This window comes from Amblyomma americanum, chromosome 5 (assembly GCF_052857255.1).
Source record: "Amblyomma americanum isolate KBUSLIRL-KWMA chromosome 5, ASM5285725v1, whole genome shotgun sequence".
Classification (NCBI taxonomy): domain Eukaryota; kingdom Metazoa; phylum Arthropoda; class Arachnida; order Ixodida; family Ixodidae; genus Amblyomma; species Amblyomma americanum.
This window is the reverse complement of record NC_135501.1, coordinates 179,281,178-179,298,587: the sequence shown is the minus strand read 5'-3', so window position 1 is coordinate 179,298,587 and position 17,410 is coordinate 179,281,178. Positions and strand designations below refer to the sequence as shown.

The following is a 17,410-nucleotide window of genomic DNA, read 5'->3' as shown; positions in this document are numbered from 1 at the left end:
AATATCAGTGGTCGGGGATATTCGGAAACAGGTGAAAGGCGTTAAATAGTAAAATGGTTAAGAAAGCTCTACTAAATAGCTTTCCAACTTTTGCAGCGACGTCCTTGTTACCGGCTGCTGTTACTGTAATTGTTTCTATACATTCTCACGGCCACCTTCAATGCTGGCTATTACTAAAAGTCATATTAGTGATGGATTTTTCAAAAACGCGATTCTGCTCGGCGCTACGATACAAAAATTTTTGCCCCCCCCCCCCCCCACTTCCCCACTTTTTCCTGTATGTCAACATCTCTGCTATTTCACGCCGCCAGCCATATATTTCGCTCCACAATGGAAACCGTCTGCTCACAGTGTTCAGTTTTTCGTCGCGATGTGGCGCCATTAATGGGGAGCGGTGGCTGACGTCACAGCGCCAGCTGCTGGCATGGCTCTCGAACTTTATAAAGCGATGGCTTTATAGATGAAAGTACCACCACATGTCTCACCAGCTCTTCTCGAGGGACATCTTCCCCAGCTCTCTCTGCCTTTTTCATTTTCTGTAGCAGGCTTTCGGCAACAGCCGTCACAAGCGAACCAGGGAACTCAGCTGAAGACAGCCAAGCCATTTGGTTCTGAATACTTACCTTATACTTAACTTATCTGAAAACTTATCTTATAAAGCATCGTGTAAATGAGGGCATGATTTCCTGATGGTGAATTCTAGGCAAAGAAAACGTTTTCATATCCAAGACGAAAGGCGAAAAATGTTATTCCTAATCTTTGCTTATTGATGTGGCATATTTAATGAAACACTTTAGCGCCTAATTTACAGCCTTTGTCAAAAGTATAGAGGCCAAAGGATTTGCTGTTGGGTCTTGCAGTGTGGCTCACTATGCATCACCAGCTTTCCAAATCTCTTTAAAGTTGGGGATTTAACAGATACTGCAAGAGCTCCACTACATGGCTTAGAAGGGAGCCTTTCGAGCTCTTTATTTCTAACAAAGGCCGCAGGTAATGCATAATGACTACGTTACAGCATGGTAATGGTGCAGCAGAAGAGACATCAGTCGAAGTTGTTGCTTTTGGGAACTTGGGAAGGCAGTCAAGGACGCGTCGAATGCGGGAAGCTGAAGATATACTGCCGCCTAGCCTGAAGGCCTAACCATTGATCGTTAGTCAGCGAAGTCGTCTGTCTGCATTTGTGTCCTGTGTTCAAAGTGCTGTTGTCTGCATTTTGATAACAGAGATCTCAGTGTACCTTCGCAGTTATCATTCGCCCCAATTAAAGCACAGATTAAGACTCCTACGAAAATTAACCTCGTTCCTGTAACATTGCCTCCTAATGAAATATTCTGCGACCACTCCGCAAATGGCTACCACCTAAGAGTTTAGTACAGTGCCCTTTTGCATGTGTAGTGCTATCTGTGTAGTGCATTCTTGTATTTTTATTCATAGCTGTTTGTTTATTTTTTATTTTATTCTTGCAATACTTCTATTTAAAATTATGCTTTCAATATTATTTCGATTCAGGTAACCCTTAGTTTCCTGCTATTTTTGTTTACTATCTTTTCTCTTGAGTTATTTGCTTTATTACATGATTTTAATTAATATGTACAAATGTGTTATCGTTGCTGCCATCTTACTCTGCATTCTACCTAGTAAAAGCGATTCGGCTGCAGTGCTTCACTATAGGACCTCTTTCTGTGCGTACTTAATATGAATGTACTAATCTTATGTGGCCAAGAAACCTGAAACCACAGTTAACGTAATTTCAAACTTTGTTCTTCACGCAACTAATAAAACATTTCGTATTCGCCGCTATTAGGCCAGCACAAAAATGACAGTAAAACTGTATTAACGACCAAAAAATAACTTTATTCATTCTTCATGTATACATAAGAAGGTCATTACCATGTTTAGATTAATCTCATCGGGGCAGGGCATTTTTACGCCCACTTTCTTTATTGTCTTCATTGCCGCTGTCCACATTATTGCGATAAGCTGTAATGTCTGCGCTTGAAACGGGCCATCGCGTTGCTTTAGTGTAGACACTATATATGTACTGGTATAGTAAATGCAGATTTCGCCATCGGCCTTTATGCGCACGATAAACTCCTACTACGAACGTTAACAACAGCGGGTGCTTGAAACAACGCATATCAATACACTCAAAAGCACACGTCCACTTAACACTTCGAGGTGTTGCAGTTTAACAGGCTGCCTTTCTAAAGCAACACTCAAGATAAAGAATAACTCAGCTTAGTTTATGAGATGGCCCATGCAGCACAGAATATCGACCCAATATTGGAGATGTATTGGCAAATACCGGCCCTACCAAGGACTACCAGTTGACAATATATTCCAAATGTTAGGCCAGTGCATGTGCTGCTAGGGGTGTCGACAACGTTCCCGATTTTATTTTTTTTTGGTAAGACCAAAACTCGGCACATGTTCGGAGGTCAGGATGCCTCGATGCCTCAATGTTCTCCTCAAAAAGACCCCGATTGTTAACGAAAGACTGTTAACGATGTTAAGATGTGGCAGCCAGTATCGATCGCTGAAGAAAACTCCCCCCCCCCCCCCCCCCACCACCTCTTGTCTTGTGCGGCGTCCTCTATGGTAGCAGTCTAGTGTCATTCACTAAGCAATACTATTCCGCATTATTAACAGTGTGCAAACAATAATATATGAGCGCGTGGGCACGCATTAAATATAAATATGGCGGCGTCCGTATAGCGTACAACAGTAACATTACTTCACATTTAAGTTCCCGGAGGTAACGACCCAAGCTAAAAAGTAGCAGTTCAGACGTCTTTCTTGATTGCTGACGATGAGGGAATATTCGTTTTCTAAGCCATAACAGATAATACGTCTACGCAACAAAATACGAAGAACAGATTTGTCCTGTATACGACCTAAAATCCAAGGTTCCGTCTGAAACAAATTCAGAGCACGTTCTTTTTTTATGTTTTTGCCCTCTCATGTAGAAATATTAATCAAAGGGCATCCTGCGTTCAGCCACTCCAGTGTCTAAGGCCAAGCAATCGCACAAGTGCCATCAAGTTAATTTTTAAACACTGACGGCTGATGCGGAGCGTTCCGGTTTGAAAATTTTCTCATTTCCATCGAACAACGAACTGCATACCACATTCAGACACCAGCCTGCATTAGCCATATGTTCACCCGTCCTGGTTCATCTTAAGTAATGAATTTGCTGTAGCTCCAGTTTCTAGTCAAAATCCACAAAACTGCGGAGCACATTCCAAAATATTCCTGCTTTCCCACGGCGATGTCGATGCTGTACAATACCAGCGCCTTGCCCTAACACCTACCGGAGGCATTTTATTCCGCTGTACCCCATAAACATTATTTACGGTTTACCGGATTTCTCTGACTGTGTTCGATTCTTCTTTCATCACCCCACAGCACCGGTGTACAGTCTCTGTCAAATGTATAGAGCTCAAGGGGTCTGCTTCTGAGCCCTGTAGCGCGGCTCCGCTTGCATACACAGGAACCCAAACCTCACGAAGGCGGGAGGAACTTGAGTCCTCAACCCCCCCATGCTGATGGTTGTCAAATGTGCTCAACGTGCCCGCTACACGGCTTGGAAGCAAAGCATTTGGGCTTTGGGCTATATACCTTATGACAAAGACTACACGTTTTGTACTCAGCATGCTTGAACAAAAAATTAATTGAATGTTCCCGCATCCCCAGCTGCTTAAAGACGTCTGCCTGCGCGCCGAGCAGCTTATACAACTACGCGCCACAGTGCAGTGTACAAAATTCGCAGCGTCAGCAGCGACGGCGAATGACATCAGGCGAAGACGACGCGGTCGACGATGAGCGAGCCGTCGACGCACACGTAGTCGATGCGCGAACAGTCGAGCCGGTGCGGGAAGTCGGCCAGGAAGCCGCCGTTGACCAGCACCCGGTACTTTTCGGGCTGGCAGTGAACCTGCGCGAAAGAACACCACAAGAACCAATCAACCACGTGTTAGCTTTCTGCTGGTGCACACTGCAGCGGGCCTGGTCTGAAAAGGGCCCCGACAAGTTTCAAACTCGAACATAGGCCCGAATAATGCTACTGTTTCGCTCTTATTCTATCAAGTTTTAAAGATATCTATTCTTGCGGTGAACGTTAAGGGGACAAAACTGAGAAAGGGATTCTTAGTCATACCAGGGTCTTTTGACGTTTTCCAACTGGCCATTACACTTAGGCATTATGCTAAGAGTCTGACATATGAGCCTTCCCAGAATGACCGCGCCTTGGCGCAGCGTCGATGAAGAGCGTTCTATTTGGGAGTTGCATACCCAGAAATTCTGGACAAAGGCAATTCTTAAATGAGTTGTTCGTGAACAATTTTTTCGCATATCCTAAGACTGCATGATAACAATCAGTATAACGGCAGTTTCCCCTCAGGATTCTTGTAGTTTTCTGACTTCTTCGGTCACGAAACTTTTGCGGTCGTAGTAGTTTTGCGACCGCAGTAGTTTCCCGACCGTAGAACTACTACGGCCGCAAAACCGCTACAGTAGCAAAACTTCTGCGGCCGCAAATCTAATCTACTACAGTAGCAAAACTCCTACGGTAGCAAAACGTCTACAGTCACAAAAACTTATACGATCACAAAGCTTCTACGGTCGCAAAAACTTCTAGTCACAACACTTCGAGCGAAATTTTAATGACCACTCAAAGCACCAGAGGAGCCTCTTATATCTAGTTAAAGTACTTCTTTTTCCCGCCATCACAAGTTCCCTCTATTAATAGGAACCGGGCTGCGTGCCTCGTGCCGCACCTGTATTTCGAAGGGCGACCCCTCAGTGAAGGGGAACTTGTCTCCGGTGACCTGCACCTCTTCCTGCCACTGGTCCCGGTCGCGGGAGTTGAGCACCACGCTCCGCGGTTTGGTGTCGAAGCGCGGGTTCAGGTGCAGCCCTACGTCCGCGGTGTCGCCCACGTCGGTCTGCAGGTTCACGTAGAACCTGACGACGGTGATAGAAGAAAAAGAGGTGGTGGACGTGAGGAACAGGGGAGTTCGGAGACAGGCATCAGAGCCGCACGGCCGAATTGAGTATGATCTGTAAGACCGTTAAATTTGTTCTTTTACCAAAGATTACCCTAATTGCATTTAGTGTTAAAGGTAGTCGCGTTAAATTTAAACATTATTGAAATCGTTTTAAAACTAATTAATGCTGAGATAATTCGAAGATTTTTTTTAGGTGTAAGCGGAAGGTTGTGATGGCTTGCCTTGAATTACTCGATGTCATAAAGCCAATTGATTTACTGTAATTTCGTTAAACTTATGTCGTAAAAGTTGTGTTCATTACAAAAGCTAGGCGGGCGAGTTGGTGATACACATTCAAAAATAACACCGCGAAAAACGGATGTCCTGTGTTTGTCTACCATTCCTCCCCGTTTTTCGCGCTATTATTTTTGAAAATGCTCATTAGATCTCTGCGGCATAGTGTACGAAGATGACCTTCATACTGATGGAAACAAAATTTTGTGCTTGAAAATATTTCCATTTATGCTTCATGACCTCCATAATTCCAATCATCGCTTTGAAGCCTTGGCTCAAAATAAGTGTCATATATACGAATATGATACATGTCAACGGTGTTTTATAGTTGTATTTCAGGGATCATAACGCTAGGGCACCGAACCAGCAATTGCAGACTTTATCAAAAGCTTCTACGCCTCTCTACGCCCGTGAGTGAAGATGTCGCCATGCCACGTAGTGATATAAAGAGTGCCCGTATAGTCATGAAAAATGTTTGTCAGATAACGATGAGACTGTTCCAAACGGACATACCTGTCAGGTTTCGGTTCAACCACACCGGTCACGATGACCAGCCGGCCAGGAGCCATCACTTCGGGGAGTCTCTGGCACACCGGTTTCTCCTGCGACGCAAAGAGACTTATTCACTGCAGGCACAAATCATCTTAGGCTGTCTCCCACCTGCCGTACGTATATGATAGCCAACAGAAGGCATTGCTTCATGTAAATTCTCTTTGCTTTCAACCAAGGTTGCTGTATGTTGAATTAAAATAAGGTAAGCATCGCTCCACAAAAGAGTGCATTGCGTAACAGAAGACGCACGGATCTCTACAGCACATCTGTTGTCATTTGTTCAACGCGAAAAGAGGGCAAAATCTCCGTTCTGTTTTCTTCTTTCGCACTGAAGTAATGAGTGCTCAAGGTTACTTGATTATTTCTAAAGGATGACCTCGCTGTCTGTACACTCTAATGAATGCAAAATCTTATAGTCACCTTCATATTCTACTCCTAAGGGAACCTACAAGGTCTGTGAAAATGAATAAATCTGTTTTTTTTTAATTGGTTTTGAGGGAAAGGAAATGACGCAGTATCTGTCTCATATATTGTTGGACACCCGAACCGCGCCGTAAGGAAATGGATAAAGGAGAGAGTGAAAGAAGAAAGGAAGAGAGAGGTGCCGAAGTGAAGGGCTCCGGAAAAATTTCGACCACCTGGGGATCTTTAACGTGCACTGACATCGAACAGCACACAGGCCCCTTAGCGTTTTGCATCCATCAAAACGCAGCCGCCGCAGTGTGTTTTGTTCAGGCAGCTCCACTTATACCGTTGTTTATTAGGCACGACAACTTGAATAACGGTTCAAGGTTGAACTTACCGGGCATTCTAGCTGCATCTTGGGCTCGTAGTAGGTCATGGCCTCGGACATTAGTTCCGGCACCACGTCACCCTGCGGGAGGCATTAACTATGCGTCAGACAAAACTGAAGAGGAAAGAGTGAAAAATTCTCCGTAATAGTATTGATGTTTTAAATTCAATATGTTTCGCCTCCGGTGTGATTGGAACCACTTCTCATAAGCAAGCACGAGTGCAAGAGCGGTGCAAGAAAAAGGGTGCAGCTATTTTAATTCTATTGATAGTTTTATACTTAACGAATGCTTTTAGGTGGAATCGACTAAGCAAAAAGTAATTGAACCAGCTGCAGATTCCAACAACAAGGAATCATGAATAGAGGCAATATTAAGTGCAGGAGAATAGTTGTAGCTAGCTATTTAGACAGAGCTGCATGAGTGCAAAACAAGCAAAGAATTCAAAGCATGTCTTTACACAACGCCCACAAAATGTACATTGAACATCTTTCATAGTGGCAAATTCACTTGTATTTCAGCCCTCGATCGGTATCACAGCGGGGAAAATAGTTGTGTGAGTCCGGAGTAAGTTAGAAAAGTGAAAGCACGGTGATCTGGCAGAAGCATTCACTCGTCTTATCTCTCATCTAATACTTTCAGCAGACCGAACGTATTTAACGTTGCTCATGCAGAAAGCGTACTTAAACCTCACTGATGTTCATTTAGGGCCGCACACAAAGAATTCGAAGAGCACTGCTCATCTCATAAAAGACGTTAAAGTGTAAGGATTGGCAAACTAGAGTGTGTTCCGCAGACAGTACTCACCACTTGCAAGACTTCCTTGGGCGGTTCCGGAGGCTGGTACAACGACCAGTTGTCCGCCGCTTGCCGCAGAAGCTCAACCTGCAGGGAAAAGAAAATACAGTCGGCGTGAGCATTTTCTTCCTGCGCCTGGTCTAGATAGTCTTGAGCTGAACAGCGAAATACAGAAAGAAACGTTCGTATAAATATGGTAAGTAGGCAGACAAAGCCAAGACACTCAGCTCATCGTCATCTTGGCAAACAAAGAAGCATTTTTATTTATTTCGAAATGTACAGGAATGTGGAAGCAGAGCGTCGAACAAGAAAATGAAATTAATGCAGAGACGCGATCAAAGAAGTGACGGGCTTATACCTAAACTAGTGATTATTATGGTACTGCTTAAGAATGAGTCCTTTTCAGTGCTTCTCAGTTCTTCCCTTCTTTAATTTCGTAGTACTCCCTTTTAAGCCTTTTATAGTATTTATTTCCTTATTATATTTTTCATGTCACATAACTTTCTCTTCGAAATTATCTCGGCGCTATTGGATACTAATTTAAAAGTATGTTCATTAGAAGCCCCATGGAGCCAGACTGCGTCGTCGGTCATAAAATACGCCCATTGGCTGGATGGAAGTGAAGTTACCACTTCCCACTGACTGCAAATAAGTGACGTTACCAGACGGGAATTGACGTCATCAAAACGGACAAGTCAATTCCGGTAAAGGCTTCAACAGCTGCTAATACTATCGCATTACCAAGTAATTAAAGCGTCGTTTACCGCTCGCTCCTTCCATCATCGTATTAAAGAATACTTAATTGATTTTCCGTGTAGTTCACATGCTTGAACATTAACAACACGCGTAATGTTTTACTTTGTATTATGCACTTAAGTTGACACTGCTATTACATTTTGTTGAGTTTTTATTGATATATTATTGGTACCGTTGATTTTTTGTTGGTTGCATGTTTTATACTATTTACTTGATAAACTGCTCGCCACTGTCCGCGAATTCACCCCGATTTCTTTGCTCTAGGAAGTCCCCCCAGCAGTCGTGTACTATGGGACCTCGTTTTGTACTGATTTTTTTGTATTCGCTATTATTTTTGTACGCTACCAGATAAACTTGATCTTGAACACAATGAATTGGGTGTCTGTAATTTTTTCTGGCTTTTTTTCCCACTGCGAGCGATGGAGCGGCGGCGCGTGAAGGCAGCAAGCCTCCTCCCACTAACCTCATTAAACATATTGACCATTCGAAGCCTGTGAAAGCGAGAACCCCGACCTCTACAGGTCGGAGGTCAGCCGGGAAGAGAAAGGAGAGGAAGAGAAGTGGGAGCAGCACTCACGTCGTCCGCCTCGATGTGCACGTCGTTGACGACCACGTCGCCTTCAACCACGAGGTACTTGACCTTCTTGAGCACAATCCGGTGGCCGTAGTCGGCCACGTGGTTGCCGTCGATGCTGATGCGGAAGCCCCCTTCCAGCGCGTGCACGGTGAGCTCGAAGGCGCTGCCCGGGACGAGGGGGAAGGGGCCCTCGCGTTCCTCCTCGCCCCACGAACCCCCGCGTCGGGTGTTGCGCACCAGGGCGCTTTCGCCGAAGCGGGGGTTCAGGTGCAGCGCAAGGTCGTCCTCCGGGCCCAGACCCGTGGCGAGGTTTAGTACAAATCTGATGCGCGGAAAAGAGGGGAAAAAAGATGAGAGAGGCGTGAACATGGGCCATGTAGATTTAGACCTCCCTACAAAGTTTACAATAACACAGCTAGCGCAAAGACAAACACGGACAAGTAAGGAAATACCACAAAGCGCTGACTTCAACAAGACTGAACATGACTTCAACAAAGTTTTGTTGAAGTCAGCGCTTTGTGGTGTTTCCTTACTTGTCCGTGTTTGTCTTTGCGCTGTGATATTGTAAGCATGTAAACAATTTGTAAGCAATTTGTAATATTGTAGGCAATTTTACTTCAACAATAAACGAATTAATTTAAACACCCTCACAAGCCAGACGAAGGGGAGTTGAAAAGGTAAAGGGGCTTTGAATTTGACTTCCACAATAAACGGATTAATTTAAACATCCTCACAAGGCAGTCGAAAGGGAGTTTAAAACGTAAAGGGGTGTTTAATTTGACTTAAACAGTAAAAAGATGACTTCAAACCTCCTCACAAGTCAGTTGAATGGGAATTGAAACGGTAAAAATGTGTTGAATTTGGCTCAAACAACAAAATAATTAATTTAAACCTCCTCACAAACATGTTCAAGGGGAGTTGAAAATGAACGAATGAATGAATGAATATAAACCTTATTACAAGCGAATTAAACCGCCTCTTTTCTCCTGAAGCGGTTGCGCTGAAGAAAGCGGAACTATGTGTAGTACAGTGAATATTCGTCATATTTGAGCTTGATGAAATTATACTAAATTCTAATTCGGACATAAAAACTCCGACTAGCCGACTAAAAATCTCATATGCATGCTGCGGGAACATTCCGTGAATGACGCTCTTTTCTGAATGGGAGCGCAATATTCATAAACCTCGTGCGCCCGAAGTTGTGTGGATTCGCTGGCGGCACAACTCGGCGACTTTCTCGATTAAGCACGCTCGGCATACTATACGGTGCTTCACATCTCATACGACTGGCGAAACCCCACAAACCTTTCTTCTTAAGGACATCCCCATTTACACTGGCTCGCTCATGACCTTTACGCATTCCTAATGCGGTAATCAGATGATAAAGAAGCGCATAACGCGTTTTAATCTCAAAGCATTCTGGAAAGCCCCGTACATGACGCTGTCCTCTCCTGGGTTTAACGCACACAGTATGACTTCGTCTCGCGTGAAACCAGGGCAGCCGTGTCTTAAACGGCACTGAAGCAAACGGCAACAAACATTTGCTCGCGTGGACCCGTCGTAACGAGTCTGGACTTTGGACTGCCTCAAGACACGCAAGGTCCACTGTCGAAACCCTGCCGACGAAAAGAAGCGGCAAAGCGGGCTCAGGGACATTTTTCGGAGTACCTTTTGCAGCGGCCACCGATGTTCTTTGGCATTAAACGAGGTGGCTTCTAAATATGAGCTTCGCGCTATACTGGCGCGCGTCTGTTTACATACTGTAAAGTTCATCCCAGACTAGCGGGTAAAGGCCAGCAGCCTCCCCTTCTGGCTCAGTAATGGAGCGAAGGTAATTCTAAGTTTCTTTAATTTTTTCTCTTTTGTACTAGACACATGTTTTAAAGTTTCGTGGACATCATCCGCCCTCTATATGCCGTCTCCTGTCGCTCGTCGTAAGATAACGAGACAGTTTCGTTTTCCGGTTTTTGGGACATGTCGGTGTTTTATCAAAAGAGCGTCCACGTGCAGCTAATTAAAAACTTTAATCTCCTTCACAATTTTTCTTGCGTTTTTCGCATCAACAACTTTCTCTTCCATCTTAGTCCTAAAATGGAGAGCGAGCCAAACATGCTGTAGGCTCCCTTTTTTAGCACAGCCAACCTTTTTTGCTGCATTTTCCCCCAGGTTCGCTGAAGTGTTTGATTAAAGATGTTTCACGCAGGAGTGAAGGTGACTGCTTACGCTGCGGTGATTTCTAATCTCGGAAGCGGTATCGTGATTTGCGGCTTCAGTGACGACAGGTGTGTGGGCGATGTGATGCTCCACTTCTGGCCTCCTTTAAGTCTGCTTTACTGCCAATTAAACTAGTTTGATTTACTTTGAACTAAAGATATTAGGGAGAACTTTTCGGCCTTGTTGATATAGATGGCGGAACGCGTGGGTGAGTAAAGTAAATCCTAGGGTTTCCCAAGGGCAGAGGCATAAAATGACGTCAAGGACGCCTGAACGACTGAAGATGGAGTGCAATGACCAAATGTGATGACGCCAGCCGCATACCGCGACACGCATGAGAGAAAGAAGGCATACTCACTTCTCGGCCCACGGCGATACCTGCCCTCTAAGTGTGAAAAGGTCTCCAATCTTAGCCTGTTCTGGTATAAGGCAGCGTACGCACTTTGGCTGAAATAAAAACAAAAAACAGTCAGGAATTGTAAGCGAAAGCACATTACGTCCTACATGCTGATGAAAAGGGCATTCGCGCCTAACTCATATTTTTGCATTGTATGGAAAGTCGTCAAATGCAGTGTATTGATATCAAAAATTGGGAATCGGTCAAATGTTTTAAGAGAACCCTCCAAGGTGGAGTAGAATTCGTAATAACGGAGTAATTACTCATTGGAATCCACCCCAGTGCAGCCGTACGGCTGGTAGAGCGACTGCTCCGGTGAAGCGGTGGTCCCGGATTCGAACCCCTGACCAGGGGAATTTTTCTTTAACTGCGAAGTTTCTGACAAATCTGTTAGCCTTTCTTTGTAGCCGTATGGCTGCGCTTGGGTAGATTCCAATAAGTAATTACTCCCTTATTACAAATTAGGAATCTGCTTCTGAATTTCGTAGCAACTTTGAATAATCTGAACGTTCGTGTGTCTCGCCGAAGCAAATCGGGTTCCCTTGATCCGTGGTGCAGATGAGTGAGTGTTAAAACGCACTTAACGCATCAATTCCATCAACTTTTTTTGCATAATCCATGCACATTTTTTTGTCTAAAATACTATCCTTCAGACATCTGCCCCCTATACGTAGAGAACACGTGCCCGTTTATTTTCAAGCATATTCTTTCCCTCACTGACGAACAGGTTCATAATTATTGATTGAAGAGTCATTTAGTAAGAACACTGTCGGTGTATCCGCAGAAAGCAAGCCATGCACCTGTATCGTGTCAGTACATGCAGCGCCCGGTTCGTGGCGCGCGGTCTCTCAGAGTTTCCGAGCGTGGCGCCCTCTCGCGTCGTATACACCAACTAACCATGGCGGAGCACATCTGCTAACGGCGCCTCTACGTTTTCTTTCACCTGTCAGTAGCAGAGCTGGACAGTAGTGCACCAGGGGCAGGGGGCGCGATTGCGAATGTCCTGCAGAATGCGGCAGCTCTCATGGGGCGACGGTGAGACGGGATCTCGCAGCAGGCCCATCTTGAGCAACTCGCGGGCCTCAACCATGTTTCGGTAGACGCTCTCGCCCCTACGCGCAAGGCCAGAGCCGGGATTGTTTCCACTCTCCGCCTCAGTCTCTCTTTATCTCTTTAAGAGCGGTACAGTGATGACCGGCATTAGGCCCGGTTGGACACTCATGCAAGTACTTCGCCTACGGTTGAGCGCAACTTTTATTTGCATACTGAACTTTGACCTCACGGTTGAAAGCGACTTTTATCTGTCTAGAGAAATTCAGAGCAAAAAAAGTGAACATGTGAATATACAGACTTAGCATTCTTTGTCCCAATGTCACTCACATCCACCCTCACAGAGAGACAGACAGAGGAACAGGTAGCTTTGTGCCTGCTTCTATTTTCACGTGTGCATTTTTTTGTGCGCTAAATTTCGCAGTGAATTTTCACGAAGAAGCCCTTCAGCGCATATCACTGAACATGCATAGTCATTACTAAGTGCCAAAGGGGTGGAACGCTTGGTACACTGGGTAGTTCAGCCTATCGGACAAAGACTACCGGAAAGAATGAGGTTTGCTTTTGTCCTCCAAGTGACGAGAGCATGGATTCTTCCCCGGTGCACTGCTGACAAGCACGAGTAGAGGTTAAAGTTTTCAAACCAGGACGCTTTTACTAATATATCTGCTGCTGGTGCTCAATCACTGCTTGAAGGCGCTTAGTCGACACATGGCGGATCTTCGGGGATGCTTGGTCAGCAACTAAGGACGTTTGTAGAGAGCCGCTGGAACTAACCGCAGATTAATGCTAGAAGTCCCTCCCGGCGGGAACAGAATCTGGCGGATAATGACAGTGACTGCGATTGTGACGGTGATGTCGGTGATGAAACGATCACTCGTGCTTAGCCGACCACCACTCAGCGATATGAGGGAGAGATGGCTATCCATATGTTGGCGCTGTTTTTTTTATTGCAGATGATATAAATTATCAAGATTTTCTCTCTTGGCACACGTCAAGTATCTCTGTTGCTACGACATTCTGGCGCAACCGTGAGACGCAGCGCATACTTTCAGGGGAATGGCTTTAGACGTGGTCATTGGAAAGATGGCTCGAGTTTTCAAACAGTCAACCGTTTGTCAGACAGGCCAGTTGATGAAGCGAATGAATGATGGTTCCACTTGCAGGCTTACAAGTCTTTTGACTGAAGAATTCATCAACATAATGATAGGTTAACTGATTTATTTTCATTGCTAACCAGTCCGCTCTGAGATACACAAAAGCAATAACCATCACGCTCAGACGCGCTGACATTAATACGCAAGTTCGGTACAGCGCATGTGAGGCTCTTAGAAAGCATCAATGATTGCGAAGCGTACTCACCATCTCCGAAACAGGTATGTGCACAGAACGGAGGATGACGTCCCCGCATATTGAGAGGTGAGTGATATCGGCAAGAGCCAGTCCTTGTCGATAATCGAACGTCGCGAAAGGAAGCCCATTAACCGCCAGCTGCGCGCGAGGTGAGGGAGGGGTTGAAAGATAAAAACGGGTCATGAACGTCGAAAAAGGAACTGGAGAGTTTGTAGACATTATTTGCAACACACGCTGTAGGGAGATAACGTAGACGTTGGAGCCCTCTGGACTGCCGATAGTAAGAGCCATTACTATGCTTTTTCTCAAGGCTTGAGTAAACTAGTGTTCCAATATACGCTCCTGCAGGGTGCATATACAGGACCACTAGAGTAAGACCACTAGGCTACTAGAGTGCAACGCATTTTGCTGACAAAATGCATTGCACGTCCATGATGCTGCGTACGACAGGAATAAGCTTAAGTACAGTTAAAATCAGGGGTCGTGACTGGAGGGATTGCGTCACTTGGGCGAGATCTTATTGAGACGCCTGTGAAAGAAAATGCCTTGTGCAAATATACGTACAAGGCAAACGTGATCCTAAGTAACAACGTTTATACAGGCATTCTGCCAAGCTCTAAACGTTTACATCCGGATAGCCCACATTCTATGCGCTTAGGACTTCAGGGCCAACGCGAGTCTGTCTACGAAAGAGAAATCTCTGAAGGCGCCTGGCTACAAATTTTGCCTTTCATCTTGAGCCTGTGATAACTATACCCCTTAGTTATATCTGAAGTCTTAAGGCAGCATGGTGCTGTAAAGCAACAATAGCTCGCTGCAGCTTTCAATCATGCTGCAAGCAAAGCTCAGCTTTTTGTAGTTCGGCGCACATGCAGCACAGTTTGCTTGCACACCTCACAGGTAATTCGTATGTCGTTCACACTTAGACGCCATCTGTACACATAGAAGGTGCTAGCAGTTTTACATTCCGCAGAGATGTCCCTTGTTTTCGGGGACAATGCCAGTAACCGGCATTCGAGCAGTTGACAGTAGAATATGTCCCACAACTGTAAATACTGAAGGTGCGAACACAGGAACCACAAAAAACAGGCACATGAACCCAACTACGTCTAACATTCTTGGACACAATTTTTGAAGATTAGAAATATGTGAGATACTATTACAGAAATATTGAAGACAATGTTCTGATCTTCCGAAGCGTAGCAAAATATTTCTTCTAATGTTTTTCCATCGCTTGCATCGAGTAAAAAAGACTGCTACAAAAAAACAATAAGAAACGTTTTGGACGATCGCAAAACCGATCACAAAAAATGCAAGCCTGCTGAGTGAAGATATGCGGATATAATGATTGTGTGTAGTAAATTTTTACAATACATGAAAAAATTGCGTTCATAAACTCTTTCGCTTTGAAAAATGCTTTCATCCAGATTTTCAGGGTATGCAGCGGCTGCAACATGAGGCATCTGAGAATGAAAGCATGATTTTTTTATTAATGCCGCACCATACAGCCTGAGGCATCCCATTGTTACAATGCAGCCGGTAATAGACCGAACTTTGTGTGCAACATTCTAGCCACAGTGACAGACAATGATTCGGGCAGGGTTGGGGTGTACACGAGACTACTCACTTCATAGCCCTGGGTGGCGGCAGTGATGACGAGTAGAAAGGGTCGTCCTTTGGCGAAAGGCGATGGGCCCTCACGTTCCTCACTACCCCACGATTTGCCCTCGCGGCTGTTGCGGACAACAACCGGTCCCTCCGGTTCAAAGCGCGGGTTAAAATGGAGGTGTATGGAATCTGCCTCCCCAGTTCCTCTCTGAAGGTTAACGGAAAACCTGAAACGGCGGTGCATGAAAGACAAGGCGTCAGAGGTGGCAGAGACAAAGCCGAAACGGAAAGAACGAAACAATGACAGAAATGACAGGCTGGGTCTACTTACGCGACGGTCTCTTGTTTGGGACTGTCAGTCCGAACGCAGCATGCAACATGCAAACAACACACAGTGAGCACACAAACCTGAGTAGGTGCAACCCAACCACAACGTGCAGAAATGGTCTATGCAACAATCGACGAATCTAGACGATGAATACACTGGACATGCATTAGGATCTCATCGAAATTCATAAAATTATTACAGAGAAAAGCTGTCTATATAGAGATAAGAAATTTGCTCTCGTGAACTGTTTGCGAGCATTGACAAGGTATTTTTCTCTTCCAGCATACGGCCCCCTCTCCATCTAAAGGGCACTACATAAGTTGTATGAGCACTACATAAGTTATCCTGCCGCATCAAATCCTGTTTAACTACAACCGATGCTTAACATATACAGAGTAAGAGCCCAGATGATTCTTAGTCATGACGATGAACATTTCTTTCCCACTTTTGGATGGAACTCTGCTGTAACAACTGTACTTATTCTGACAACGGTTTCTGTCGTCAGACAGGAACGCCTGCCTTCATGAGATAGCTGCTTATTGTAACTGCTGTACTCCCTGTCGTGCAACAACTGATTTTGGGAAAAAATATTTATCGCACTTTCAGTAACAGCTCGGATGTCTGTCTGCAAAAGAAATTGATGTTGCTGAGACGAAACTAGGCAAGCTTTTCGTACGCCATTGACGTTTCTTACAAGGGAAGAACGCTGCAGGTTTGATAAACCATTAAAACTTGGTGCGCAAAGACCAAAAGTAACATGCAAGTAACAACACAGGGAGTAGTAGACGACGCCAGACAAGATCAATACGAAATCTATTATTCTTGTGCACTTAAGAATATTTTACGCTACGCGAACGTATATATACCATAAAATCTGTCAGCATGCACCTTCCAGCAAACGGCAAACCATGCACAAGCAACAGCAACTGCGGCCAACAACTTACCGTACGGATACCTCAGGTACCAATCCTTGTACGTAGATTTGGGACCCGACGGTAAGGCTGACGGGTAGAGGACAGGCATATGGAACCGGCTGCACATACAAAAAAAGGGTAATGGTAAATACATATAGCCGTTGACAGCCACAACGTTTTTTTTTACATATCTAGCGTTGCGTCATTTGCGTCACGTTTGCGTCGCCACATTACACAATTTCAAACGGCGTTGCCAAGGCATACATGCAAATTTGTTTATTGTTTCATACCCATCTGAGGTCTTGGGAACGCGGGGCACAAAATGCAGATACGCCAAGAAGTGCGAAAGATATATGGGAGAAGATAGTTGGGAAACAAAGATAAATAATACGATGGAATATGCTAAAAAAATGCTAGAGTGGAATCTTGTTCATTTAAAATCGTTTATTTTGAACTGTTGGTTTACTTGAAAGGATGCACCGGTTCCGTTCGAACGAGTGTACAAAAATGCTTTCTCTAATTCTAACTTCGCGAAATGCGGACAAATTAAAAAAAGAAAGCCGACTGCCTTTATTCAGGTCTGGCACAAATATCATTAGTCACGCCACTCTAGTCGCTTGTTGGTGTGGGAATAAGTACACACTGAAAACTACAGTGTCTTGTCAACAAATGGTGTAATGCCTCAAGCCAGTAGCATATTCAGATACCAAAACCATCAGCACAACTATGTTTGTGGTAATCCAAAGAGTGCTATCTATGCAGTACGTTTCAGGAAAGCATTGACGTTCAAGAA

General features: G+C 44.8%; 1 protein-coding gene across 2 annotated transcripts in view; it reads right to left on the bottom strand.

Moving 5' to 3' along the window:
- Positions 1 to 1,833: 1,833 nt before the first annotated feature.
- The window catches only part of LOC144133092 (galectin-6-like), a 55,866-nt gene continuing 40,289 nt past the window's right edge, over positions 1,834 to 17,410 (bottom strand). The window contains exons 2-12 of one of the 2 annotated variants that reach the window (XM_077665937.1): positions 16,648 to 16,736; positions 15,707 to 15,727; positions 15,395 to 15,602; positions 13,777 to 13,905; positions 11,326 to 11,414; positions 8,754 to 9,075; positions 7,430 to 7,507; positions 6,634 to 6,705; positions 5,793 to 5,881; positions 4,776 to 4,962; positions 1,834 to 3,934 (exon numbers count right to left, since the gene is read on the bottom strand). In XM_077665937.1, the coding sequence (XP_077522063.1) occupies positions 3,794 to 3,934; positions 4,776 to 4,962; positions 5,793 to 5,881; positions 6,634 to 6,705; positions 7,430 to 7,507; positions 8,754 to 9,075; positions 11,326 to 11,414; positions 13,777 to 13,905; positions 15,395 to 15,602; positions 15,707 to 15,727; positions 16,648 to 16,736 (1,425 nt within the window). In that variant the 3' untranslated portion in view covers positions 1,834 to 3,793. The remainder of the gene's footprint in view (positions 3,935 to 4,775; positions 4,963 to 5,792; positions 5,882 to 6,633; positions 6,706 to 7,429; positions 7,508 to 8,753; positions 9,076 to 11,325; positions 11,415 to 13,776; positions 13,906 to 15,394; positions 15,603 to 15,706; positions 15,728 to 16,647; positions 16,737 to 17,410) is intronic. The other variant, XM_077665938.1, reaches the window with a different exon arrangement.